The sequence below is a fragment of the Podarcis tiliguerta genome (genome assembly GCF_965153285.1).
Source record: "Podarcis tiliguerta genome assembly, chromosome: 7".
In the NCBI taxonomy this organism is placed as follows: Eukaryota; Metazoa; Chordata; class Lepidosauria; order Squamata; family Lacertidae; genus Podarcis; species Podarcis tiliguerta.
The window spans coordinates 24,845,048-24,870,763 of NC_139540.1; the positions used below are offsets into that span (position 1 = coordinate 24,845,048).

The 25,716-nt window shown below is 47.0% G+C and overlaps 1 protein-coding gene across 5 annotated transcripts; it reads left to right on the forward strand.

Moving 5' to 3' along the window:
• The first annotated feature begins 7,528 nt into the window (after positions 1–7,528).
• Positions 7,529–21,076, forward strand: TP53INP1 (tumor protein p53 inducible nuclear protein 1). 5 transcript variants are annotated; one of them, XM_083451409.1, is made up of 5 exons: positions 9,287–9,392; positions 10,313–10,411; positions 14,357–14,647; positions 16,140–16,563; positions 18,636–21,076. In XM_083451409.1, exons 3-5 carry the CDS (start codon positions 14,536–14,538, stop codon positions 18,883–18,885), a joined length of 786 nt encoding a protein of 261 aa, XP_083307535.1. In that variant the 5' UTR covers positions 9,287–9,392; positions 10,313–10,411; positions 14,357–14,535; the 3' UTR covers positions 18,886–21,076. The 5 variants fall into 5 exon arrangements, with proteins under 5 accessions (XP_083307532.1, XP_083307536.1, XP_083307533.1 ...); XM_083451406.1 differs by lacking the exons at positions 9,287–9,392; positions 10,313–10,411 and adding an exon at positions 7,529–7,706; XM_083451410.1 differs by lacking the exons at positions 9,287–9,392; positions 10,313–10,411 and adding an exon at positions 7,549–7,706 and having other exon boundaries at positions 14,357–15,006; positions 15,365–16,563.
• The last annotated feature ends 4,640 nt before the right edge of the window (positions 21,077–25,716 follow it).

A 25,716-nucleotide genomic window follows, 5' to 3' on the forward strand; every position in this document is an offset into this window, starting at 1 on the left:
AGTGAGGGCCTGCTGAGGTAATTTCTAATGATTTGAACATTGGCACCAGAGGTCTGCTGAAGTAATCCTGCTAAAAATGGGACGGATCATTACAATCTGTGGATTAAGAGCTCCAGCAAACTCTGCATGTCAGTGACGTCACATGCTGTTCACATGGCCACTTTTAACGGGAAGGAAGCCACAATATTGGAATTGGATCCCCTCTATGCCCAGATCAAGCTGGGTAATGGTGACTATCCCCTTTCTCCTGAGCAAGGTGGGGCATCAACCTGCTACAATTACACAGGAAATGTTTAACTGCACTAAATCCAGATATCCTGGTTTCCAAGTAGACTCCTTGGTAATTGTCTAATCTACCACACTTAAAGGGCAATATGCAAATACCCCTGTAGCCAAAAACTTAATGTAATGTACACAGTGGAAAGCTCAGATCATTATCTCCTTTATTTCCCAATACGTATATGATGAAATGAGAGAGAAATAGATGTCTGGACTGCTGATTCATGTCCACGATGAGGATGTGCCAAGAGAGAGTGTCTTCTGTATGACTTGGATAAACATGTTGCCTTTAGAAGGACAAAGCTCACAGCAGCATCAGAAAATATTATCCAGCAATTTGTGCCCATAAATATGAGGAATTGTATGTGAACCTACCTGTTACACCTGCACCAGCCAGAAGGCTGGGCTTTATCTGGGAAACTGCTTTACTTGCCAGCCACAATAATGCTGTCTGGATATTGCAACCACCATACTGGTGGGAGGCCAAGGGGTGGGGGGCACAGGGTGGTCTTAACAGTAGGTCCTGGAGCAGGCCTGGAGCAATGCTCTCTGGATATTGCAACCACCATACTGGTGGGAGGCCAAGGGGTGGGGGACACAGGGTGGTCTTAACAGTAGGTCCTGGAGCAAACCTAGGCAGTGGGGCACAGCAGGGGCATAGGGCCAAGGTGACAGAAAGCAGTAGGAGAGATTTCTGTGTTGCCTGGGGGGTCAGCTGGTGGCATGTGTACTGGATGGGCCTGAGGCCAGAGTACGCAAACAGCATGATGGTCCACAGGGGAGAACTGGGCCAAGTAGCATCACAGCCAAAGATCTCCACAGCAGTATGGACTTATGGGGCAGTGCCAGAGAGGTACTGTCTCCACATTGTATCCTCTGGCTCACCCCCTGCCAGTCCCAACAATGTCCATATCTATGGGTAGCTGCCACAACAGCACCATGTTGAGCAGACGGCACAAGCCATTGTCACCTTAGAGAAGCAGGCCATGTGCCACCACCAGCCCTGTCACAGAGGCAGCAGAACCACATAGTGAACACCACAAATGCATGTTAAACAGTGTGCCCTGTTGGAGCAGTCAATGCAGTCAGGGAATGAGCTCCTGACTGAACTTAGGTAAGCGCCTTGGCCTCTTGCTCTTAGGCAGCTATTAAAACTTTACAATGAGTAATGTGATGCTGTGGGACTCTCCTTTCCCTTTCCCTGCACCATTTCCTGTAGTATGTATATTTTTAAATAAGGAGGAGGAGCCTAGCTCTGTTGTAGAGCACGTGCTTGGAAGGTCCTGGGTCTTATCCTGGCGTCTCCAGTTCAAAGGATCAGGTAGCAGGTTATGGGAAAGTCCTGTAACCCGAGACAGCCCAAGAGCAGCTGCCCATCCGAAGTAGACAATACTGGGCTGGATGGATAAATACGCTGCTCTTGTATAAGGCCACTTACTGCGTTCCAAAAATGCTGCCCTTCTGCTAGCTGCTGTTTTATTATTATGTTTCATTGAACTTCAAACCGCTCCCTTTGTGTGTTCTAGCCTACTTCTGCATCAACAGCAAACTACTTTGCATTCTTTTGACAAGGACAGGTGTGGTCAAGAGCAGAGTTGCTTTTTTTATTTTTGTGGTGTGGATGTCATCACTTATTTACATGTCTTGCAAGGTTGTTGGGGGTTTTTAAGTGGGGATGGTGGTGGTGGTGGAGTTGTCTGGAGATTGCGCACTATCAATGTGTCAGCCCTGGCTTTTCAAGGGTAATCATCCCCAAATAGACAGGAAGAAAGGCACGGGAGAATGCACATATTGGAGCAGACTGTAGAGATGCGCACATGCAGGGTATAAGATGGTATACAACCCATACATTGAAACCACATGGGTTCCGCCAAAGAATCCTGGAAACTCTAGTTTAAAAGGTAAAGGTACCCCTGCCCGTACGGGCCAGTCTTGACAGACTCTAGGGTTGTGCGCCCATCTCACTCAAGAGGCCGGGGGCCAGCGCTGTCCGGAGACACTTCCGGGTCACGTGGCCAGCGTGACATCGCTGCTCTGGCGAGCCAGAGCCGCACACGGAAACGCCGTTTACCTTCCCGCTAGTAAGCGGTCCCTATTTATCTACTTGCCCCCGGGGGTGCTTTCGAACTGCTAGGTTGGCAGGCGCTGGGACCGAGCAACGGGAGCGCACCCCGCTGCGGGGATTCGAACCGCTGACCTTTCGATCGGCAAGCCCTAGGCGCTGAGGCTTTTACCCACAGTGCCACCCGCGTCCCTTTTAGGAAACTCTAGTTTACAGAGCTACAAATGTCAGCACCCTTAACCATTTAGGCCCCAACAGTTTAGTCCTTGGGGAAAGTAATGTGCTTTAGATGTATAATACTGGCCTGCTGGGGGGTACCTGCTAGTGTGTCTCACTAGGCACACTGGCTAAAAAGTCTCCTGGATTGCATTTTGAGACTCATACCCATCTTGGAATCTAAGACTTGTGAGCCGAGAGGCTGCTAATATTGCCACCGTAAGAGTGGAGTGGAGTCCCTAAGGCAGCTGAATGGCGCCTTGTACACCTTCCGGCAATTCCTGTGGCCAAACCAGTGTCAAACGCATTGCTCAGCTTTCCCCTGGACCACATCAGTGAGGCGGGGGGGGGGGGTCTTGTCGTCTGGGCAGCCCAGGACCTCCATACACACTGCCCAGGCTTGCGTCCCAGGGAAGTCACTTCAGTGCTGATGACACAGCTCTTTGACTTCACCCCTGGATGTGCACTCCATTGTCTCCTGAGACAGGCGGATGCCAACATGGTTGAAGCCAATGTCAATGATCTGTTATTAATAAAGGGACTGGAAATGGTTCTAATTTCCTGACATACAATAAAACAAGAAATAAATATATGTATAGATTGTTGATAGCAGAGGCAAATACGGAGAAAGAACTGCAGCTCTGGAGCAAAGAGACCTGAAGGCAAAATCTCAAGTTTCCAGGTCAGGTCATTTCTTAAATTGAACTGTCTTTTAAAATGTGGTGTTCAATCTTAGTTTGTTCCTACCAGCAAAACTGCAAAGCCACCTCCTAAATGCTTTGTCCTATATTTGTTCCAGTCTTCTTCAATAGCACTCAAAAAAGATTTTTAGCATTCAAGTAGGTCACTGTGACACCAGGTAAAGAAGAGAACACTGTTACTACATTGGAATAGAAATTGAAATTCAGCCTTATGTAGCAGTTACTACTGCTGCTACAGCTGAGTAAAGGCTGTATTCTCCTATAATACTTACTTGGGAGTAAGTCCCATTGAATTCAGTTGGATTTGTGTCTGAGTAAGCATGCGGGGACGTGGGTGGCGCTGTGGGTTAAACCACAGAACCTAGGGCTTGCCGATCAGAAGGTCTGCGGCTCTAATCCCCACGATGGGGTGAGCTCCCGTTGTTCGGTCCCAGCTCCTGCCAACTTAGCAGTTCAAAAGCACCTCAAAGTGCAAGTAGATAAATAGGTACCGCTCTAGCGGGAAGGTAAACAGCGTTTCCATGCACTGCTCTGGTTCGCCAGAAGCGGCTTAGTCATGCTGGCCACATGATCCGGAAGCTGTACGCTGGCTCCCTTGGCCAGTACAGCAAGATGAGCACTGCAACCCCAGAGTCGTCCGTGACTGGACCTAACAGTCCGGGTCTCTTTACCTTTACATTTAAGCATACATAGAATCAGGCTGCCCATCTACTATTACAGTGGTTTTCAACCAGTGTGCCGTGGCACCCTGGGGTGCATTGAATTATGGTTGGGGTGCCACAGGCAACACTGGCCTCTGTCCCTCTTTCCTTCCCTCCCTCCTCTGATGCGTCTCGGCCTCCCAAAGGCTTGCACAGCTGTTTGCTGCAGCAGCCCTGGCTACAAGCTCCGCAGGCGAATGTTGCCTCTGGGGCTGGCCAGAGGGTGCTGGTTGCCAGGAGCTGAGGCGGCCTTGGAGTAAGCAAGAAAGTGAGCAAGGGAGCCCAGCCAGTTGGGAATGGACAGAGCCTGTTGGGAACGGACAGACAAGTGTGAGGCCAGGCAGGCACTGTGCTGGCCTTTCTTGTGCTTGCTGTGTTCAAGGTCTGCCTGGAAACTCAGAGTCTTTCCACCCTGCAGGCCCAGCAGCAGCTGCTGCTGTCTCCCAAGGTAAGGTGTTGGCCTCATGTTTGGCCAGTCTCTGTTGAGCCAGTAAGACTGGGGAATCCTCTTCCCAGACCCCTGTGGGGCAGTGTGAGAAGGCACCTTTCTTTGGGGTGGGGAGGCAGCTCAGAGACCAGGGGCGGCAGGTTATCTGACCTATTTGCAAAAGCTGTTCTATAATATTTGTCCTCACAGCACCCCTGTGAGGTAGGAGGAGCTGAAACCTGGTGGCTTACCACTCAGGGTAACCAAGGTTTTGGCTAACCAAGGATTTGGTGTGATGTCTCCTAAGCCCTGCATCTTCTCTACTGTATAACAACAGTTCACAGGGAGCAGGGAGGAGTTCACAGATTGATTAGATGCAATTTGGTCTAATTAAGTCACTACATCACCTCACAGGACCCACCAAACCTGTTTCTCTGGCCAGTCAGATAGAACATGCAAGGTTTCCTGAAGAAAAAAAAAAAGGCAGCAGTTATGTTTGGGCCTAAAGATTCCCTTTTGGAGCTGCTCTAGATTTTGCATGCTTTGGATGTTGTTGTTGTTATTGTTTTGCAGATGTGGGATGAATTTCCACATCTGCACCAGCCACATATAATGCAAACTGAAAAGCCACAAATCACATCATTGCCTCTGTTCTGCTGGAATAGCCTCCTTATCTCAGACATGTCTCTTCATGGTTCTCTCTGTTCCTGGACAAGAGGCTTACCAGCACAAGAGCTGGAGACTCAGAAGCTATTACTGTACATGGGAAGCTACCCGAGGAGGTCACCAGACCATCAATATTCTGCAGTAGAGAGTTAAGAACATACCAGAGTACTAGGTTTGTGAAATTAAAGTGGACTGAAGCACTCCATCACCCAACTGCAACAAATCCACTGGACAATATACTACTGAGTTCTGGCAGTGCAAGGATCTCTGCTTGCACAATGAACCTTCCCTTCTCTTTTCCCCGCGTACTCTTCCCCCCCCCCCCATCTGCTCTGAAAGGTTGGGGAAAACCCAGTACAGATTTAAGGGTGTGCAGGGAGAAAGGAGGGGAGGCATTCCACTGCACAAGCAGAAATCCTTGTGCTGATGGGATGTGGTACTTAGTGCTACAGAGAGAACCTACTTTTTAATTTTTTAAAAAAAACACAGTCTTCTGTGGTTTCAAAAGTGATTGGAAAATGCACTGAAAACTGTGGGATGAACAAAAGGACATGTAAACACCATGCAAGCAAACCAGGAGACTAACTCTAGAAAGATTGCCCTTAACTTTCCACTTTTTTCTAAAAGAGGAAGCAGAAACCTATATTGAGTGTCCTTATATGACCCCCTTTCTTGCTTTCTTTTTCTTCCCTGCAGACTTTGGCTGCAAAGCACAAGAATTTTCTCCTGCCCGAGTTGCCATTTGCTTTCTTGTCAACTGGACTTCTGCAGGCGGTCCTTGGTGGACTCTACTTACACAGTAATATTACTCTACATTTAAACAAAAAACAAAAAACCCCTACTGCATCAAAATAACATGTATCAATCAGTATTATTTTATTTTCTCATCACATCTGCAAGTTGTTGCATCACAAATATAGCTCTCCTACCCAATCCTATTCCCCATCTTCAAATCGCCTCCTTTTAATTCTGAATATACTTCAATGTAATTTCCCCTTCTCTCTCCCCCCCCCCCCGCACCAACACTTTAATCTTCACCTTCTCTGCAAATCACAAACAGGACTACAAGGCTCCTGTTCCACACCAGTTAGAGCCCTGAAAAGGAGTGTTCCTGTTAGAGGAGTTGGAAACCTTCTCAGTGGCGTAGCGTGGGGGGTGCAGGGGGGGCCGGCCGCACCGGGCGCAACATCTGGGGGGGCACGCTCGCACTCGCAGCTCTCTGCCCCTACTAAAATCCACGGGTTAGGGGGCGCAAATTACTTGCCTTGCCCCGGGTGCTGACAACCCACGCTACGCCACTGAACCTTCTGCAAACTATTACTGCAGGTCCCCACTTTTATATACCAGCATACACTTGAGAGGGAGTTAGTTGTTTTACAAAAAGCTTGTTGTTTAGGCCAGCAGAGTCCCAATGTGAGGAACTTTGTTGGCATGAACCAAAGTGAAAAACCTTGTCACAGATGAACCCAAACCAGACATGAATAAGTTTCATTCCTTGGCCACAACCCTCCTGGGTTATAGAGGGCTTTCAAAAACTAACAATGTTATCCCTGCAGGAGTGAGATGGTGGGCAAGGACAGCCAGTGTACACATCTAGGACACATGCACGAAGGAAATGCAGGCTTTTGATTTAGCACTACAGAACTCCTTTCGCAAGGGTTTGCCAAGAGATTCAGGGTTCTGGGGGTCTCATTAATGGGCACCCAAATAACTCCTACTCTATTGTTTTTAACCACTGGATTTTCAGCCCCAGGCCTCAAAACATACTGTGGTATTGCTGCAAGTGGCTTGTAGAAAAACATACTTATCATCGGGCCCTGAATAACTGGGGTGCATGGGTGCAAGTGTGTGTTCCCAATCCTTCAAGACCTTGCTCACTTCCAAACTGAGCATGCCCCCCCTATCTCTCTCTTGGTCAAGACAGGCTGGAAAAATTGTGTGGAGACACTTGCGTGCAGGGGACTTTCCAAAGTGGCCTGGCACTTTGGTCAGAATGACGTCTCCTCGGCTCCCTTCATGTTCCCCCGTCACCGGGGTGGGAACTGGGTATTCTTCTGAAGACGAGAGGGTAGCTGTGCGTTTCCAGGCTCTTTCCTCGCACCTTGCCCAACTTCCCTTGTATTTTTCCACTTGGGCCATGCCTCTCCCTCCCCCCACCCCTCTCCACATTTCGTTCCGCGCACCCCTTCTCCTCCTCTTCCTTCCCCAGCTATTCTCTGCTTCTCCTTCTCCCTGCCTTCCTTTTGTTGCCCGGGCTCGCTACCCCGGACGCTGCAGGCCGCCTCGTCTGGCTCCGCAGCTCGCACAGCCGCGTCACGTGCGTTAGTGACAGCCTGTCCCGGCGCGTCCCGGAGCACCGCGGGGCTCCCAATTGGTGCAGGCGCGGCTGGGCGGCCCGCCCCCTTTCCCTTCCTTCGCGCGCCCCCTGCTAGCAGCGCGCCGCGGGGTGGGAACGTCGAGGCAAAAGAGGCGGGCGAGGGGGCGGGCGCTGCCGATCAGCTGTTCGCCGGATTCTATAACAACAAAAGGCTCTGCGGGGAGCGCAGACTGGCCGGTGCAACAGGGCTCGGGGAGCCCGCAGGAGCAGCTTCCCCGCCATCTACCTCACTCCGTCGCCGTCCAGGCTCCGGATTTGCCCGGCTGCTTTGCGGACGGTGAGTGAAGGGCTGCGGGCGTCCTTTGTACCGGGTGTGTGGGGGTGTTTTTTGGCCACAAGTGACCTTAGGCGCGATATTCTTGGCGTTGGGTGCGCGTTCCGTTTGGATGCGGCCAAGGGGGGGAGGGAGAGAAAAGGAAATCTGGTCTATTTTAAGAACTGGGCACGGGGGATTCCCACCATCTCCTCCGCCTATAAAGTTTAGTATATTTATATCTGGCTGCTGGGCAGAATCGCTTACCCACTGGCCCTTTCCTGCGTTCCGCTTTCTGGGAAGGGTCCGTCTCGTCCCTCTGCAAAGTTGTATGCAGAGATGCGGGGAGGGGAGCGAATAACACCGGAGTTCATGCAGGGAGAACTAACTCTCAAAGTCTTCTCTTCTCTTCCTCCCCGCCCCCCCCCGGCTCTACTTCCTTAAAGGTAAATTACTGCGCGATCCTCCTCCCAGCTTTGTCCGTCGCTCGGCAGCGCCTTCCGACTGGGCTGCTCACAAACCACTTGTGGCGTAGTTTTGCCAGCCAGCCTCGCAGCCAGCGAAGCCGCTTCCCTGGAAGCGAGCCCTGCAAAATTCAGTTGTTCCTACTTCCTGGTTAAGCCTGCTGCGGGTTTCATCTGAGGCTGAGATCGTTAAAAAAAAAGAAAAGAAAAAGCGTCTTATAACTTGTTCTCTCGAGTACCTTAAGGGGTGTTTTCGTTTGGTGGTGGTGGTGGGGTTGTTTTATTAAAATTCGCGGAATTAACTCTTATTTTCGTGAGATCTAGCAGTCCAGCCCATAGCCCGTTAAATATAAATTAGTAGGTTTTTTTTTTAAAAAAAAACCACTATCCCTAACATACTAACTTGAAAGGAGAGCCCCACTGATTTCGGTGCGACTTTTGATTTCAAATAAACGGCTCCGCGTTGCAATTCTGTGAGTGCTCAGTGCCAAGTGATTTTATCCTGATGTGAGCTGGCATAGGATCGCATCCTTCAACCTTACTATCGCCAGATCTGTAGGATCGGAGCTCGGGATCCCCTTTTCAATATCAGTTGCGGGCGCGCGCGTGGATCCCGGCACCGTTCCGCGCGCGCTCCTGCGGAATAATAATCCGGCGCGGACAAACTTTATGTACCCGCGGAGAAGGGCGCGCGTTTGCCCGCCTGCCTTGCGCGCTCCGTCTCCGGAGCGGAGTTTCAAACTGCTGGCGAGGGAGGCGCAGGGTGGAGTCCGGCGCCGAGCTGGGCGGGCGGAGAGCAGGGGACCTCCCTTTTCCCCCTAAAGGGCGGGGGTGAAGGTCGTCCTGCGGCCAGGGCCGTGGGGCGTGGACAGAGAGCTCTCCGGCCTTGGAGATGTCCTTTCCAAGCCAACTGCCCAGGCAGTGCAGCCGATCCACGCGCCTTCTGGATGCCCTCCGCTTCCTCTCCCCGCTTTCTACCCGGCCTTGCGGTTGGAGCAACTCCCCCTCCCTTTTGTCTCTGTCCTTGCCCGCCCCCTGGAGAGGGAGTGGGGGGACTGAGGCCGAGGAGGAGCTGGGGTTGCCTGATCCGCCCAAGGGGGCTGGAAAGGGATCGGGTTGCTTTCCCCCCGCCTTCCGCATATCCTGTTTTGTTGACAGTGCCGAGAGACCGCCTTTCCCTTGGTGTAAGGCTTCCGTCTCTTCCCGTCGGGGCGGATCTTGGACTCCGAAGTTGAGTCGGGTTCAGGTGTGTGACTAACCTCGCCGGAGCAGCCAAGCGGCGCCGCCCGGGAAAGAGGCAACTTGCGCGATCAAAACAAACCAGGAACTGGTGACTCACGGCCGCCAAGGGAGGGGAGAGGGGGGCAATCCGGGTCGACACCCCGAGGCCCGATACCTGCCGAGGCCCCATCCTGAAGCCCAATATACATGAACAGACAAGAGCAAGCTATGTGCTCTCGTAAACACGCACCCCCAGGGGTGCCAACTTAAATAAAATATTGGGGGGCCCAGGTAAGCCCTGCCCTACATAATTGATCACAAGATGTGGCTCGCACATACCATTTGAATGACAGTGCCCTGACCCCCTCAAATATTTTATGGGGCCCCCAAAGGGACCTCGGCTCCTAGGAGTTGGTTCCTTTAACACACACACAGCACCCCCTGTGGATAAGCAGTTGTGTAAGTCACTCATTATGTAACTACAGTTAGGAAGGTTCCTTTGGCAGTGCTTCCCAAATTTTACACACACACACACACACACTCTACCATAGATCACTTGAAAACTGGCAGACCACTCAAGATTTCTCTGCCTGTTTGTAGTAATTGTGATGTGTCGTGCTAGATGACTTATTATTCTTAATTGCAGTTTAATTGCTTCATATGGTATTACGATTTACATTTTGCAGAATTCAGATTTCAATTCAATAAAATGTAAAAGCAGCAATAAAAATCAATACAGTAAGGGCAGAACCACAGATCCGCACTGTAGACAACCTGGATGAAGCTCTGGTTCATTGACTGCAGTTTGAGACCCCTGTCCATTGTTCCACCCAGTGTCTACACTGATTGGCAGTAGCTCCCCAGGGTTTTTAGATGGGGATCTTTTACAGCTTTACCTGGAGATGCCACCAGAACAAAGCTGGGACCTTCTGCTTTTGCATGCAGCTGCTGATCAGACTTCATGGCTCCTCCCCACTGAGTATAGTGGGCATTCTGCTGTGCAACTTTCCAATAGGAGTTCCTGATGCTTTGTGGGACAAGGAAGTTAGTTGTTTTTTTCCCCTGTGTGTTTTAAAGTTTCACAAGTATATATTTTTCCACAGAAGGCTCTAGTCTTTGGCAAACTGTTCTGGACTTGCATTTGTTTTGCTTTGCAAGTACATTTCACATTTGATGCAACCTCCGAGCATTTGTCTGATGCAACCTCTGAGCATTCTGATAGGCTTCCGAGGGCTTTTGGAGATGGTTTTGGGTGGGTGGGTGGAGAATGCTTGCATGATTGCTTTTCAGCTCTTACGATAGGCAGTTTCAAACTTTTAAGTTCTCTTTAAGACTTTTGCCCACCCATGTAGTGGAATGTGGTAGTAGAATTCTTCCATGGTAAAATTAACACCACTTCAAACTGCATACGGGGCAGAAATCTTTTTTTTTTTTTATCTTTCACTATGTTTATCGTAAATATCATTTGATTTGCAATCCATTCTTCATGGCCATCTTTTTCCTGTCTTTCAGCATATCTGTGTCTCCCCTTAATTGGTGTCTTTTTCTGTCTCAGTAGTAACAAAAAACAAAATGCAAATGCAAATACAAATAGAGTACTTTTTTTCAAAAAAGATGGCACCCTCTAATGGCAGCCTGAAATAGCACAGTCTCTTCTGTTAACTTCATTCTCTTCTATATATTGATCAGACCAAAGTTGTGCTGATTGGATTAGGGGGAGCCAGCCATTGTTCAAGCTTTGCAACCTGTTTTCAGTTTTCATGGAGCTGCCTTTGAAAGCAGTGAAAATCAACAAGAAGAAAAAATGGTGCAAACAAATATTTTATCAAATGATTTACCTGTTAGCTGCTGCCTGCTGCACAGCTTTGAATGAGCTGTCAGAAGTGAGATGCTCAACTTTGCAATAAGGTCTCCTCTGAGATGCATCTCACTGCCTTGAGACTGGTATCATTTTGGCAGCAGGCACAGACATACCTCTTTGCCCAGTCTTTGGTGGAGAGTTGAGGTGTACTGCACATTTGAATTAATGTTGTGGCTGCATATTTGGTTTTATGCTGTTTTAATAGTACTGTTTCATTTTTATTTAGAATGTGCATATTTCTGCCCTGGGACTATCGGGTGAAGGGCAAACAATGCTTTACACTATATAACCCACTCAAGACAGTGCCCCCTCCCTGAGAGACCCTGGAGAATCTGCTAGCCTGAGCATAGGCTAGATGGGTGGACTGAATCTGCCTAAGGGAGACCCACCCATGCCTGAGAATCTCTCTACAAGGCTTTTGCTTTTGGACGATTGAGTGGCTGCAGAGTTAAAAACGGAAGAGCTTATGGGGAAAAGGCGGAGGAGTTAACTGGGTGTTCTGTGGTGCCTTTTAATCTATTGTTCTCTGCCCTGAGACTTCAGGGCAGTGTTGGCTACAAAATTAAACAATTAACACAGTTCTCCTCATGTGTAAACAAAACCCCGCCAAAAAAAGTCACTCACTCTAGCCCATGGGTAGGCAAACTAAGGCCTAGGGGCCGGATCTGGGCCAATGACTGGATTTAGAAGGTTTTTACATGAGTTTTTACATGTTTTTACATGAGTAGAATCTGTCCTTTTATTTAAGATGCATCTCTAGGTTATTTGTAGGGCCTGTCTGGTAGTAGAATGTGTCCTTTTATTTAAAATGCATCTCTGGGTTATTTGTGGGGCATAGGAATTCATTCATTCTTTTTTTTCAAAATATAGTCCGGCCCCCCACAAGGTCTGAGGGACAGTGGACCGGCCCCCTGCTGAAAAAGTTTGCTGCCCCCTGCTCTAGCCTGTGACTTTGGGGAGAAGTAGATTTAAGCAAGGGGTAGTGAGAAGAGGCACAAGTATCATTTAAGGTACATCTGGGGGGAAATTCCAGGCAGCTTACCCAAATGCCTAGAACATGGGTGGTGATTCTCTCTCCCCCCCCCCCCGCCCCGGGTGCATCAAGGTGTATCTGGGAAAGAATTCCTAAGTAGCAAAAGCCCTGAAGAAAAAGAGCCCCCAGCACTGGAGCTCTGAAAATTAATAAAAGGAATCAGATAATGCTGTGTACAGGATGGTGCCTGACTGGGAAATATTGGGGTGACTTAAGAGGGTAGGGATCGGACCTCCTTAGAGAAGCCTGTCCTGGGCTTTGTTCCGTTCCTCTGCTTTCTACCAGTCTTTGTGTGTGTTTCTTACTTGGTTTCCCCTCAACATTTTAATACTGCCCATTTACAGTAAGTTTGGGAAACATAGATCAGATTGCGGTTCATGAGATTATGTAAACTGTATTACTTTCACGTTATCTGGCTGCCGCATGCCCTCAAGCAAGAACTCTCTGTGTCTCAATATCATCAGCATTAAGACAATTTCCATAAGCTAGTGAGACTCCCTACCTGTGCAAGTGGAATCTCACTGCAGGATGCTATCCTGATAAGTGGGCTACTTTTAACTTAAAACCTGCACTTTTGAGCCCCCTGCTGGAAACAGTGATATTGCTGATCTTTGAAACGGTGAAGGTGGTATAGAACTGATGGACTTTCATTTCTGTAAAGGAGCAGGCGCCAGAGCTCATCCTTAGAACACTTAATAAGAGATGAGAAGGAGGGTGAGAAGTTTGTCCTTGCAGCTGAGGTGAAACATCTCTGAAGAAAACTTTTGGATTAAGAACCAGGAGTTCCAGAACACGGGCTGTTCTTTAGATACAACCTTAAGCCCTAGCGCTTCTGGGAAACTAACTACTGTTGGAGACTAGAGAGAAGGAAAGCATTCTAATTTGGTGATAGAGCACATGCTTTATATGCACCTCCAGCCAGGACTGGGGAGGGGGGGGACCTCTGGAGGAGCAGTGGGGATGGCAAGCACAATATGATGGTTCAATGGGCAGAGCTGGTTACCCTGTGAGCCTGGTTTCACATATATGGGCAAGTATAAAGATGAGAGAGATGAGGAATCGTAATTGCCCTGCAATTATCTCAGATTTTCTATAGTGGTATTGTTTTCTCTTTTTTAAAAAATGGAACTACAGTGGTACTTCGGGTTAAGTACTTAACCTGAAACTGTTCTTAACCTGAAGCACCACTTTAGCTAATGGGGCTTCCTGCTGCTGCCGTGCCTCTGGAGCACGAATTCTGTTCTCATCCTGAAGCAAAGTTCTTAACCTGAAGCACTATTTCTGGGTTAGCGGAGTCTGTAACCTGAAGCGTATGTGACCCGAGGTACCACTGTAATGCTTTTGAAAAGCCACTGGTTGTTTTGTACTTGAAGACACCATTGGAACCAGCTCCCCTCTATAGAAATTTGAAACTGCCCTTTTATTGTGCCAGTGAATCTACTTGAAAATGGGGCCTGCAGCTTCACGTGGCTCAGTGACAAATACGGGTTGCTGCCATGTTATAATAATAATAATAATAATAATAATAATAATAATAATAATAATAATAATAATAAATAATAATAATAATTTTTATTTATATCCCGCCCTCCCCAGCCGAAGCCAGGCTCAGGGCAGCTAACAACAATAAAACAGTACAAAAGTACAGCACAACAACACTCTAAAATCATTCATTATAAAATTAATTAATTCAAGCCACTGGCAACCATTGGGCCAGAGCTCTGCGAAGATAACCGAGGGAGGGAGTCAGGCTGTGCCCAGGTCAAAGGCCTGGTGGAACAGTTCTGTCTTGCAGGCCCTGCGGAAAGATGTCAAGTCCCGCAGGGCCCTGGTCTCTTGCGACAGAGTGTTCCACCAGATCGGAGCCACGGCCGAAAAAGCCCTGGCTCTAGTTGAGGCCAGCCTAACTTCTCTGTGGCCTGGGACCTTCAAGATGTTTTTATTTGAAGACCGTAAGTTTCTCTGTGGGGCATACCAGGAGAGGCGGTCCCGTAGGTACGAGGGTCCTAATGTGTGGGATAGCCCCTGAACAGTATATGTTTTCTGTGTGTGCATGTAGCATTAAGACTTGTTTTTTCCCCTGTCTTTTTTGCAGGATTTTGTAGCAACCGTTTACAAAGAAAGCCATGCCTCCCCATGTTCTGTGCCTAAGCAGATAAAAGTATTTGTGCACTTTAATCTTCTACCTGCGCCCTTGGCTAGTACATTGTGAACCTGTACCTTAACTCTTGCATACGAAGACGTTCCAGCCAGAGTCTTGTTATTGCCTTAGTAATGTTCCAGAGGCTGAATAATATGTTCGTGGGAGAAATCAATAATTTGCCCAGGCAAGAGCCAGAGTTCAGCGAGAAAGAAGAGGAGGAGTGGATTCTGGTGGATTTTATCGGTAAGATCTCCGTTTCAATATCATTTCTGCATCAGGAAGCAAACTTTATTTTCTGTTTACAAAGGCGTGTTTATTTTTAAATGGAAGGGAATATTTCATGTTAAACAAGAAATTGTGTAAGGGAAACAATAAAATAAAAAACAGCTTGTTGAAGCTGGGAAAGTATCTTGCCCTCAACACAAGGCATTTTCCTGGGCCAAGTTCCATACTGCCAAGCAATTTCCACAACTCAGTAATTATAAATGGTTGATCTCTCCTCTCTTCCCCCTTCCCTTGCCCCAACTTTGTTCAGCTATTGTAGACTGTAAGCCACCCCCCACCCTCTGGAAGGATTTGTGGGTTGGTTCAGATGCTTAAAGGTAAAGGTACCCCTGCCCGTACGGGTCAGTCTTGACAGACTCTAGGGTTGTGCGCCCATCTCACTCAAGAGGCCGGGGGCCAGCGCTGTCCGAAGACACTTCCGGGTCACGTGGCCAGCGTGACATCGCTGCTCTGGCGAGCCAGAGCCGCACACGAAAACACCGTTTACCTTCCCGCTAGTAAGCGGCCCCTATTTATCTACTTGCACCCAAGAGTGCTTTCGAACTGCTAGGTTGGCAGGCGCTGGGACCGAACAACGGGAGCGCACCCCGCCGCAGGGATTCGAACCGCCGACCTTTCGATCGGCAAGCCCTAGGCGCTGAGGCTTTAACCCACAGCGCCACCTGCTTACCTTAGCGTAAAACGGGCGATGACCAGTTGACATGCTATCACCAACATGCAGGTCCTTTTGGACCCAGAAGAGGGGCATGGCGGGTGTAACAGGGCAATGCATGCTTATGCATTGGTGCTAGGATTGGAACCCCCACATGAAATGGTCGCCACCTGTATCCTTATTCCTATAGAGGAGGAGTGGGCATTTATGCCCTGCTCTACCATGGAAACAGAATCATCATCCCATGTAGAGATCTGAACAGATTTTGTCATTCCTCTGTTTTTACACTGCCTATTGCACTAGTGCCCCTATTCTTGTGCTAGCAAGAATTAGTGGGATTTTGCCCCCATGAATGTTCACGCCATCCCCAAATCTGCTCCAGAGGTTGGGGAAAACCCCAGGACACATTTAAGGGGCATGTGGGGGGGGGAGGGGAGAATATTCCATAGCACTACTAAAAAAAAATTTCACTGGCAACCAATAATCATAGGTGAGTACAACCGATTATTTCATTTATTAGACACTTCTTGCCTAAAAGGTCTCCCCAGCATCCATTAGCGGTATAAAATTGTGGATATTTTGTTCCTTGCAAACTAAGACTGGGGAACCTATGGCTCTCTGGATGTTCTTGAATTCCAACTCTCAGATGCGGCCAGAACGGCCAATGCTTGCAGAGTTGTAGTCCAACAATATCTTGAGGTGGGGACATATTTTTGCACCTACTGTAAACCATCTGAACTCTGGCTGCGTCAATCAACCTCGCCCATCTATCTCAATGGCTGTTGTAACTCCCAATAGACACCTGTACTAACTTCTCAATGATTGAAGAGGAGGAGGAGGTGGAGGAGGAGGAGGAGGAAGAAGAAGAAGATATCCATAAAGCATCGCCTGTGGACAATTCACCCGTCTGCTCTTGTCTGCCTCCTTCCTTGGAATGTTTGGCTGATGCCAGTGAATCTTGCTTTATCCAGTTTGACTCGTGCCCCATGGAAGAGAGCTGGTTCATTACACCACCTCCATGTTTCACTGCGGGTGGCCTGACCGCTCTCAAAGTGGAAACCAGCCCCTTGGAGAACCTTCTGATCGAGCATCCCAGCATGTCTGTATATGCAGTCCATAATACCCGCCACAGCCTCAACAAGACGAGCTGTGGTGGTAATGAGGAGGAGGAGGAGGAAGAAGAGGAGGAGGAGACAGAGCCTCGTGATGTAAGCAATCCTAGGTAAGATATTTGCTCCTTGATTTGTACAGAACATAAATAATGTTCACTAGGGAGAAAATATTCCTTTAAAATTAGCACATTTTGGAATACAGGCAACTTCATCAGATGTATGAAATGTTATCCTCCGTTGGTGGTGGGGTGAGCTCCGTTGGTGGTGGGGTGAGCCCCAGACACCTAGCAAAACTCCCTGTGTGCAAAAGAAGCTTTTCAAACATGTGCAGAACACCCCACACATCATCCCATGACTAAACTCCTTAGTACGCTCTGTTTTCCTTCTCTATTTCTCTTCCCCTCACCCCCGATTCTTCCCACTGGTACATTTCTACTATTTCTCTGTATTTGTGACACTACTCCCTCCCCCACCAAATTTCCCATTTGGTATATGCCCATGCTCTCCCCCCCGTGATTTTTTTATCCTTGGTACATGCAAGGATTTTCCTCTCTTCTCCTTATGGTACGCCCTCCTTCCTACCCACCCCCGTCATGAATACTCCTACTACAATGTTCTGATCTGATTTAATGAACCCCATATCCTCTCCTTAACTTTCTGTTTACCTTTCACATACACACAATGCATGTCCCCCTCTCTTTAACAAGCACACTCAGACCACACATGCCTCCCTTCCAGACCATATATGCATACATAAATCCTTCCATCCATCCATCCTTTTGCAGGCACAAGAATACTTCTGCCCATCTATCTCAAGAGTACACCTTCACATGATGAAGGAGGAGTCCACCACCAGATGCATTCAGGCCACATGCATCCAGCGCCAGCCCAAAGGGGGTTTATGTACATTGAACTCAATAGCGAACATTAATCTGTGCAAGCCCTTTGCCTAAAGCAGAAACAGGGCACAGGGTCCTCCATATAGTGTAGGATTTCATCTCCCATCCACCCTAGGGAGCTTGCACTAGTAAATATTTTGGATGGGCAAAATACGGACTGCAAGAATAAGGATCTAATCAGCTTTCTTCTATTAGCAGCTAGTTAATTTTTACAAGATGCTGGAAATATTTGGAAAATTCCACTTTAGAATATTGGTAGGATAGAACCGTGAACTGGACCCTATCTGAATAGTTAATCCAAAGTTCATGTGTTTACATAAAGGCATAACAAAAAAGATATATTTAACATGGTGTGATTTTATTAAATACAGTAGTACCTCAGGTTAAATACTTAATTCTTCCGGAGGTCCGTTCTTAACTTGAAACTGTTCTTATCCTGAATTACCACTTTAGCTAATGGGGCCTCCTGCTGCTGCCGCGCTGCCGGAGCAAAATTTCTGTTCTCATCCTGAAGCAAAGTTCTGAACCTGAGGTACTATTTCTGGGTTAGCGGAGTCTGTAACCTGAAGTGTATGTAACCTGAAGTGTCTGTAACTCGAGGTACCACTGTATATCATAGAAGCAACAAAGGCTTCAGTAATTCCAGCAGCAACAAACCACCTCACACTCCCACTTCATTTGCTGAATAGTGCCAAAAAGATGAAACAGTCAAAAATATAAACAAGATTTGTTTAACTGTATTCTCTTATGTACTAGGATAGGAAGGGTGTATTTGTTTTAAACATTTTGTAATGCCAATCCACCATCACAACATTTCTTTTAAAAAATCTCCCGCCCTCCCTGACCATTGGCTATTCAGGCTGTGATAGATGAGAGATGTCATCCAGCAACCTCTGAAGGGCTCCATGTTAGCTCTCCTGGGCCTTTTCATTTGCCTCTCCCTCTGGACCCAATCCATAGCACCTTCCCGAGGAGAGAAGGCAAAGGCATATGTAGAGGTCTCTTCTCCTTACTCTCAGGAGCAGCAGCAGGGCCAGAGATCAGCAGAGACCACCCTCTGAGAGACACACACTGGGGCATGGCAGCTGCCCAGCCATGCCCACCCTTGATGCTGCCCCTAAGCAGGATTCTTTAACCCACAGAACCAGATCATTACCACACGACAAAGAGCTACCTTTGTGCCAGCCACAAGCACACACTGACTTGTGTCGCTGTCACCAGAGCGTCTTGACACGCAGACCATCAGTGGTTGTGCCATAACCTCTCTCTCCTTTGAATTCTAGATCAGAAGCCCAAGGTGAAAGGGGTCAACACATCCGATGCTATTTTGCAGCAATCACTGCTCACTCAACCTTTCTCGAACAGACCAAGAGTTTTCGTCCCTCCCAGTGGATAAAAGAACACAACGAAAGACAATATCTGAACAGAAACTGCCTCCGTCGCCAAAACCTCACCAGGGATTGCTACTCTCGGCAACTCAAGAACAACGGATTGTTTGTTCACCAGCCTTGCCAGCGTCAGTATAATTACTGAGGGCATCTTGCGTTGTGGTTTTTTCCTTCTTCAAAAAAAATATTATCGGTTGACTTGCTGTTTGTATTTTTCATGTGTAGGCAATGAAGGCGAGATCAATCTTAGGCTGATCATCAGTTATTTCTACACAATCACTAAGTGTTACATTTAGGTTGTAAACCACATTGTTGTAACCGTGTGCTCCTCACAGAATGACTTTACTACATTTTATTCATGGCTCGGAAACATATCAGTACAATAGTGTTTGTGTGAGTGGGGGTTTGCTCTTTTCGTTTTTGTACATGACTTTCTAGAACCTTTTTATGACGGATGGATGGATGGGTGGGTTTGTTTTTATATTGGCCTTTTTAACCAAGGCAGAGCAGGCGGCACATCACTTTGTAGTCCAAATGCAGTTACAGAACTACTCAGGGTCAGCCATACACTTGCAGCGATCTGTGTATACTGTATATCCTCTTAACCTAACGGGCGTGGCTAACCTTTGACCTGCCAGATGTTGCTGGGCCACACCTCCCATCATTCTTGGCTGTTGGTGGGAGTTGCAGGTTAGCAACTTCTGGAGGGCCACAGGTCCCCCACCCTTGCTGTTAACATTTGAACACAGCTATTAAAATGTGATAGACTGTATGGCATTGAACTCTGAATGACGAGCGAATTGTCTATGGGGCAGGGGAAGAATCTTGTGTGACCTGACTTCTTCCCATCAACGTCTGCTTAACCTCCATTGCTCAGTGTGGTTTAGCCAGCTTCCTCCACAGAACAGAGCCTGAAGCAGGCATGCAAGTGAGGGTCGTTGTGGTATGTTGGACCTTCTAGACCCAAAAAACAGTGACAAACATTTCCAATGTCTCAGGCTATAAAATATAAGTATAGAGACAGATGATCACTTGACCAATACTCGCCTTCACTTGAAATACTACCAGCTTAACTATTTTTTTTTAACGAGTTAAAAAAAAGCAACCATTCTACTATAAAGTGGTCTAATTTGACCATTTAGTCCAAATAACTTAGAAGTTTTAAGAAATATGTGGTGGTAGTCTTCATCTGTCTACAAATTAATATTTGAGTCTAATGCTTGACATCTGCAGTTCCTCAGAGCCATTTTTCTGTTTACTTCCATACTAGGATATCCTGAATTTCAGCCAGTTGTTCATTTTTTTAAGTTACATAAACGTTTTACCTTATTTCAGTGGTTACCCAATACTGTTAAGCTTCTCTCAGCTTCATGGACAAACACCACAGACATATTTATAAACTCAGGAACGCTTCAGTGTTTGACTGTGGTCCTAGGTACACTTGTTTAGAGGTTTGCCTAACTGAAATAAAGTATTAGCAAATAGGTCTGTGTAGGTCCTTAGCCTTCATCTTTTGTTTCCAGAAACCATTCTCCTTCCTGTTTATAGGAATATTAAAATGAAGATTACCTTGCCCACCTTATTTGTGTATGTTAGCAAACGTTTGAAGTTAGGCTTTCTAGTTGAGATATACAATTATTCCTTACCATTATTTTACTGGATAACTTTCTAGTGATGGAAGCTTATCTTTCTTTGAGGTAGACACACAAGCTTGTTGCACAAATATATGTGCTTTTCGGTTCTTAATATTGGAAATAATACCGTTGGGAAAGGAATGATTGCATCACATCATTATGTTTGACTCTTAATTGTCTTGCATATTTATGTTACTAGTTCTATAATGTGCCTGGAAGTCTTGGACTGTTAGAATTTTTTTGCTTTTCTAATGCTATGTGTTTTGTGAGTAGGTATGACTTTTTATATAGTGTGTGGGGTTGTTTTTTTGGGGGCCTTGTGCTGTACTGAACGGTGATTCAATAACTTTGCTTAAACTGTTTTTTCATATGTATTGTAAACAAAACTGTGCCTTTTTAAGTGACTTGTATACAGCAGACTTGAACTTGAAGACTAAAAAAAGGGATGTTTCTGTTGGGATAAATACTGTACACCAGTCTATGCATTACCAATGGCAGCTTCTTTCTAGAGACATTTTTGTTTTGTCCTTGTAGCAGTTCTTTAGATACTCAAGGTTCTAGCACCCTGATTCTACAATATACAGTAATATCTCAATGTAGCTTGTGCTTGAGTAGTTACTGCAAATCTTGTTTCCTGTGCAGAAAATGAGACAGAGATACGCTATTATGGTACTTATTAAACATAACCCCTTTGGAAATGGTTATTGCAGTATAGCAGGTGTATACTTCAGCTGGTTCTGTATACCATTTAGTTTTGTGATGGGAAGCTGTCGCCTTCCTGAAGTTGCTGAACTGTAACTCCCATTATAGCTGACCATTGCCCATATCTGCTGGGATTGATGTCCAACAAGCAGCTCAACAGCAACAAGTTGTCTATAGGCTTCAATGTGTTTATATATTTCCCCCATGTTCCATCACATCTATAGGATCTGGCTTATACGGGGCGGGGGGCATTGTTTTCCCATTTAATTCCATATTAAGTTACATTTTCCATTTATATTCATTGCATTCCTTTTGTTTCTTGATGGTTATTCTTGTTTCTTTTTCTGCATTGATTTCAATGGCAGATCCATCCAATCTTCAGCAGACTGCAACCTTTTGGTGATCCTCACCTAAATGGCATAGGATTTGCCTTTGTTCATATATACAAACAGTATCAGACCTGCCACATTTCAGATAGCTTAGACCAGGGGTCAGCAAACTTTTTCAGCAGGCGACCGGTCCACTGTCCCTCAGACCTTGTGGGGGGCCGGACTATTTTTTTTTTGGGGGGGGAGGAAAGAATTAATTCCTATGCCCCACAAATAACCCAGAGATGCATTTTAAATAAAAGGACACATTCGACTCATGTAAAAACATGCTGATTTCCGGACCATCCACGGGCCAGATTTAGAAGGCAGTTGGGCCGGATCTGGCCCCCGGGCCTTAGTTTGCCTACCCATGGCTTAAACTGTGCTGGCGGCTTCTGGTGGGGTTGTAATTCAAAACATCTAAAGCACACCAGGGTGGCCAAGGCTACATGAGGAACCAGCCAATTTTTAAAACCACCCAGTACAGGCATAGCATAAGGGTTATCCACATACAAGGTAGAGCTTTACAGTTTGTCTTACTTGATTTCACATGCGTTCTATGCCCCAGAGAGAGGCACATATGCATCACATTTCAGACTATGTAGCCAGTGCAAAGCAACTTGAAAATGAATGGGGGGTGGGGAAGCCCTAAGTCAGGCATCCCCAAACTCTGCCCTCCAGATGTTTTGGGATGACAACTCCCATCATCCCTAGCTAACAGGACCAGTGGTCAGGGATGATGGGAATTGTAGTCCCAAAACATCTGGAGGGCTGAGTTTGGGGGTGCCTGCTCTAAGTGGGTTTCATTCCCTCCCCTTTCCAATTTGTTTTCTTCCCCTTTCATTTTCATTATAAAAATGAAGAGAGCTCATTTATTTCACTGTGAAAATCGATGCACATCTCTACAGAGTGCCACGGCAAGTTAGTGACTGCACAAACCCACAGGATGGGGAGGGGAGAGAAAGAAGAAGAAGAAGAGTTTGGATTTGATATCCCGCCTTTCACTCCCTTTAAGGAGTCTCAAAGCGGCTAACATTCTCCTTTCCCTTCCTCCCCCACAACAAACACTCTGTGAGGTGAGCGGGGCTGAGAGACTTCAGAGAAGTGTGACTGGTCCAAGGTCACCCAGCAGCTGCATGTGGAGGAGCGGAGACGCGAACCCGGTTACCCAGATTACGTGACTACCGCTCTTAACCACTACACCATACTGGCGAGAGAGAGAGAAATCCTTACACCTAATAAACCCGATGGGATGAGGGTTTCCAGCAGAGCCAGCCTTTGGCTGGATATTCTTGTACTCTGCGCAGAGGGACTAATTCCCCATTACCTGCTGTCTGTTTTGACTGAAGCTTGCAAGCAAGAGCATTCCCTTAATAGTGCCAGCCCATAACAGGACATGGCGTAGCGCTCCTGCAGGTGGTCTGCCCCCTCACATTGAGAACTTGCTTCCTTTGAAAACTCAGGTAAACATGTAAGCATTTCCCCAGTCATTTTGCAAGGGCTTCATCTGTAGCATTCATTCATTCATTCATTCCCCACCCATCTGGCTGGGTTTCCCCAGCCACTCTGGGTGGCTTCTAACAAAAGATCAAAAAACAATATATATTAGGGAATTAAGATTCCCTAAAAAGGGCTGACTTCAGATGTCTTCTAAAAGTCTGGTAGTTGTTTTTCCTCTTTGACACCTCGTGTGAGGGTGTTCCACAGGGCGGGTGCCACTGCTAAGAAGGGCCTCTGCCTGGTTCCCTGTAACTTGGGCTTCTCGCAGTGAGGGAACTGCCAGAAGGCCCTCAGCACTGGACCTCAGTGTCCGGGCAGAACGATGTGTGTGGAGACGCTCCTTCAGATATACTGGACCGAGGTCGTTTAGGGCTTTAAAGTTCAGCACCAATATTTTGAATTGTGCTCAGAAACATACTGGGAGCCAGTGTAGGTCTTTCAAGACCAGTGTTATGTGGTCTCGGCGGCCGCTCCCAGTCACCAGTCTAGCTGCCACATTCTGGATTAGTTGTAGTTTCTGGGTCACCTTCAAAGGTAGCCCCACGTAGAGCGCATTGCAGTAGTCCAAGCGAGAGATAACCAGGTAGGGTCTCAGCTTGTGTACCAGATGGAGCTGATAAACAGCTGCCCTGGACACAGAATTGACCTGCGCCTCCATGGACAGCTGTGAGTGGTTTGGTGCTGATATAAAAAACCAGACATTACCTTAACATGCCTCTTGGAACAATGAAACCTTAGTCAAGCACCTGATGTTCAGCAAGGAGGGTGCTTGTCTAATTTCAGGTGGCGGAGAGTACCACAAGCTTGGGCCCACAACCCTGAATACACTGAATTTTTTTTTTAATGCCAACTGAATTGATGGCAGTAAAAATGTATTAATGAAGTTTATATCATGCCAAACTGACATTCTGAGACAGGAATAGGAGATGAGCCCTGCTGAATCAGACCACAGGCCCATCTAGTTCAGCTGCTGCTTTCCCACAATAGCCAGCTAGATGCACCTGGTAACTCCACCAGGACATGCAAGGCAAGATACCTCTTCTGATTTTGCTCTGCAGCAGCTTGTATTTACAGGCATGCTGCATTTGAATATTTGCATACTCTGTTCCTGTAAATGAGTGTAGGGGGAAGGGATTGTGTTGCAGAACTGAAACATAAAAAGATGTGTGTTTATCTCTACTTTTCAGATCTAACATTGTTATCCTTCTTTATATTCTTGTCCAAAGAGACCAGTATGAATCCATTGGCCTTTGCAAAAGTGTTAAATTGCTGCCTGGTTTCCATAATCACCATTGCATTTACTATGCATCCTTCACCTGTAGGTCCCTGGGCAGAGTACAACAATTAAAAACTAAAACCAGGTGAAACAGATTACAATCACAAGAATAGGGTGGAAAACACATGCCTCGGTTATCAGATAACACTTTTCAGGGTCGAGAGACTAGTACACCACAATCCTAACCATGTCTACTCTGAAGTACTCAGTGGATCTGACTCTTAGGTAAGTGGGTTAGAATTGCAACCTTAGTGGGACTCAGAACTTAATTTATAAGTTGAACTGTAGTAGGGCCTAAAGCCATCTGAAAGTTGGCCTTAAACCTCTTCTTAATATAAGTTGATGGAGAGCCAATTGATGTGATGGTGAGAGGAAAATACTTCAGGCATGCATGTTTATTCTTTCTCTTCACCTGTTGCCAGCTTTCAAGGATGGGCTGATTCTATGATCTTGTAAAACTTCCGCTCTTCCTTTTAACCAACCCTCTGGCAACCAGGTGACCCCCCCGAATGTTTTGGATTACAAATCCCATCAGTCCTATGCAGCTGTGGTTGATGGGAGCTGTATTATGAAGAGCGCCAGCTTGGAACAGGCTGTTTAAAACAGAACCAGAGCCACACTGATTACTTTTTCAGTTGCTGTTTCTCTCCCAGCTATGAGTCATCACAAGTTCCTTGCAGAGGCTCATTTTTAACAGCGTTATCTTATGATTGGGCAGGCTAATCTCCTTATCTGCAAACTGAACCACATCACTGTACTTCTTATGGCTAAGGCAATGGAATATGGATGACCTTGATCACACCTTGCTGCAGTATTTTGGCCACACCCAGGAGGCTGAGTTCGGTTAGTATAGTGATGCAAATTGCTCTGATGGGAATGACCTCTTCACCAGCAGTTTCAAGTGAGATTCAGCTGTTGTTTAAAAAAAAAAATGAATGTGAATCCCAGAAGGGACCCTGGTAATTCAGGTCAGGGGCAAAAACAAAAAGGAGGGGCAAAAACAAAACAAAAAACCCACATTGCATTTAAATGCAACCCAAAGGTGGTAGGCAACACCTATAGGTTTTGTACAGAAAAATGGTCTGCCAGCTGCTTTCTGGTCCTTTAGAATTCTTTCCTATCTTATATCCAATGCAAATACCAAGTTCCTCAATTCTATCTTCACAATGGTCCTGTGAGGTAGGCTAGGCTGAGAGAGTGGATAGGCTTAAGCATCTCTGCGCTGAGCAGAGATTTGGGACTGGGTCTCTACATCAGCGGGTGGCGCTGTGGGTAAAAGCCTCAGCGCCTAGGGCTTGCTGATCGAAAGGTCGGCAGTTCGAATCCCCGCGGCGGGGTGTGCTCCCGTTGTTTGGTCCCAGCGCCTGCCAACCTAGCAGTTCGAAAGCACCCCTGGGTTCAAGTAGATAAATAGGGACCGCTTACTAGCGGGAAGGTAAACGGCATTTCCGTGTGCGGCTCTGGCTCGCCAGAGCAGCGATGTCACGCTGGCCATG

Coding starts and splice junctions, on each gene's coding strand:
- TP53INP1 (XM_083451406.1), top strand. CDS start 14,536: ATGTTCCAGAGGCTGAATAATATGTTCGTGGGAGAAATCAATAATTTG. Junction 14,648..16,139: donor GATTCTGGTGGATTTTATCG/GTAAGATCTCCG, acceptor AACTCCCAATAG/ACACCTGTACTAACTTCTCA. Junction 16,564..18,635: donor CGTGATGTAAGCAATCCTAG/GTAAGATATTTG, acceptor TTTGAATTCTAG/ATCAGAAGCCCAAGGTGAAA.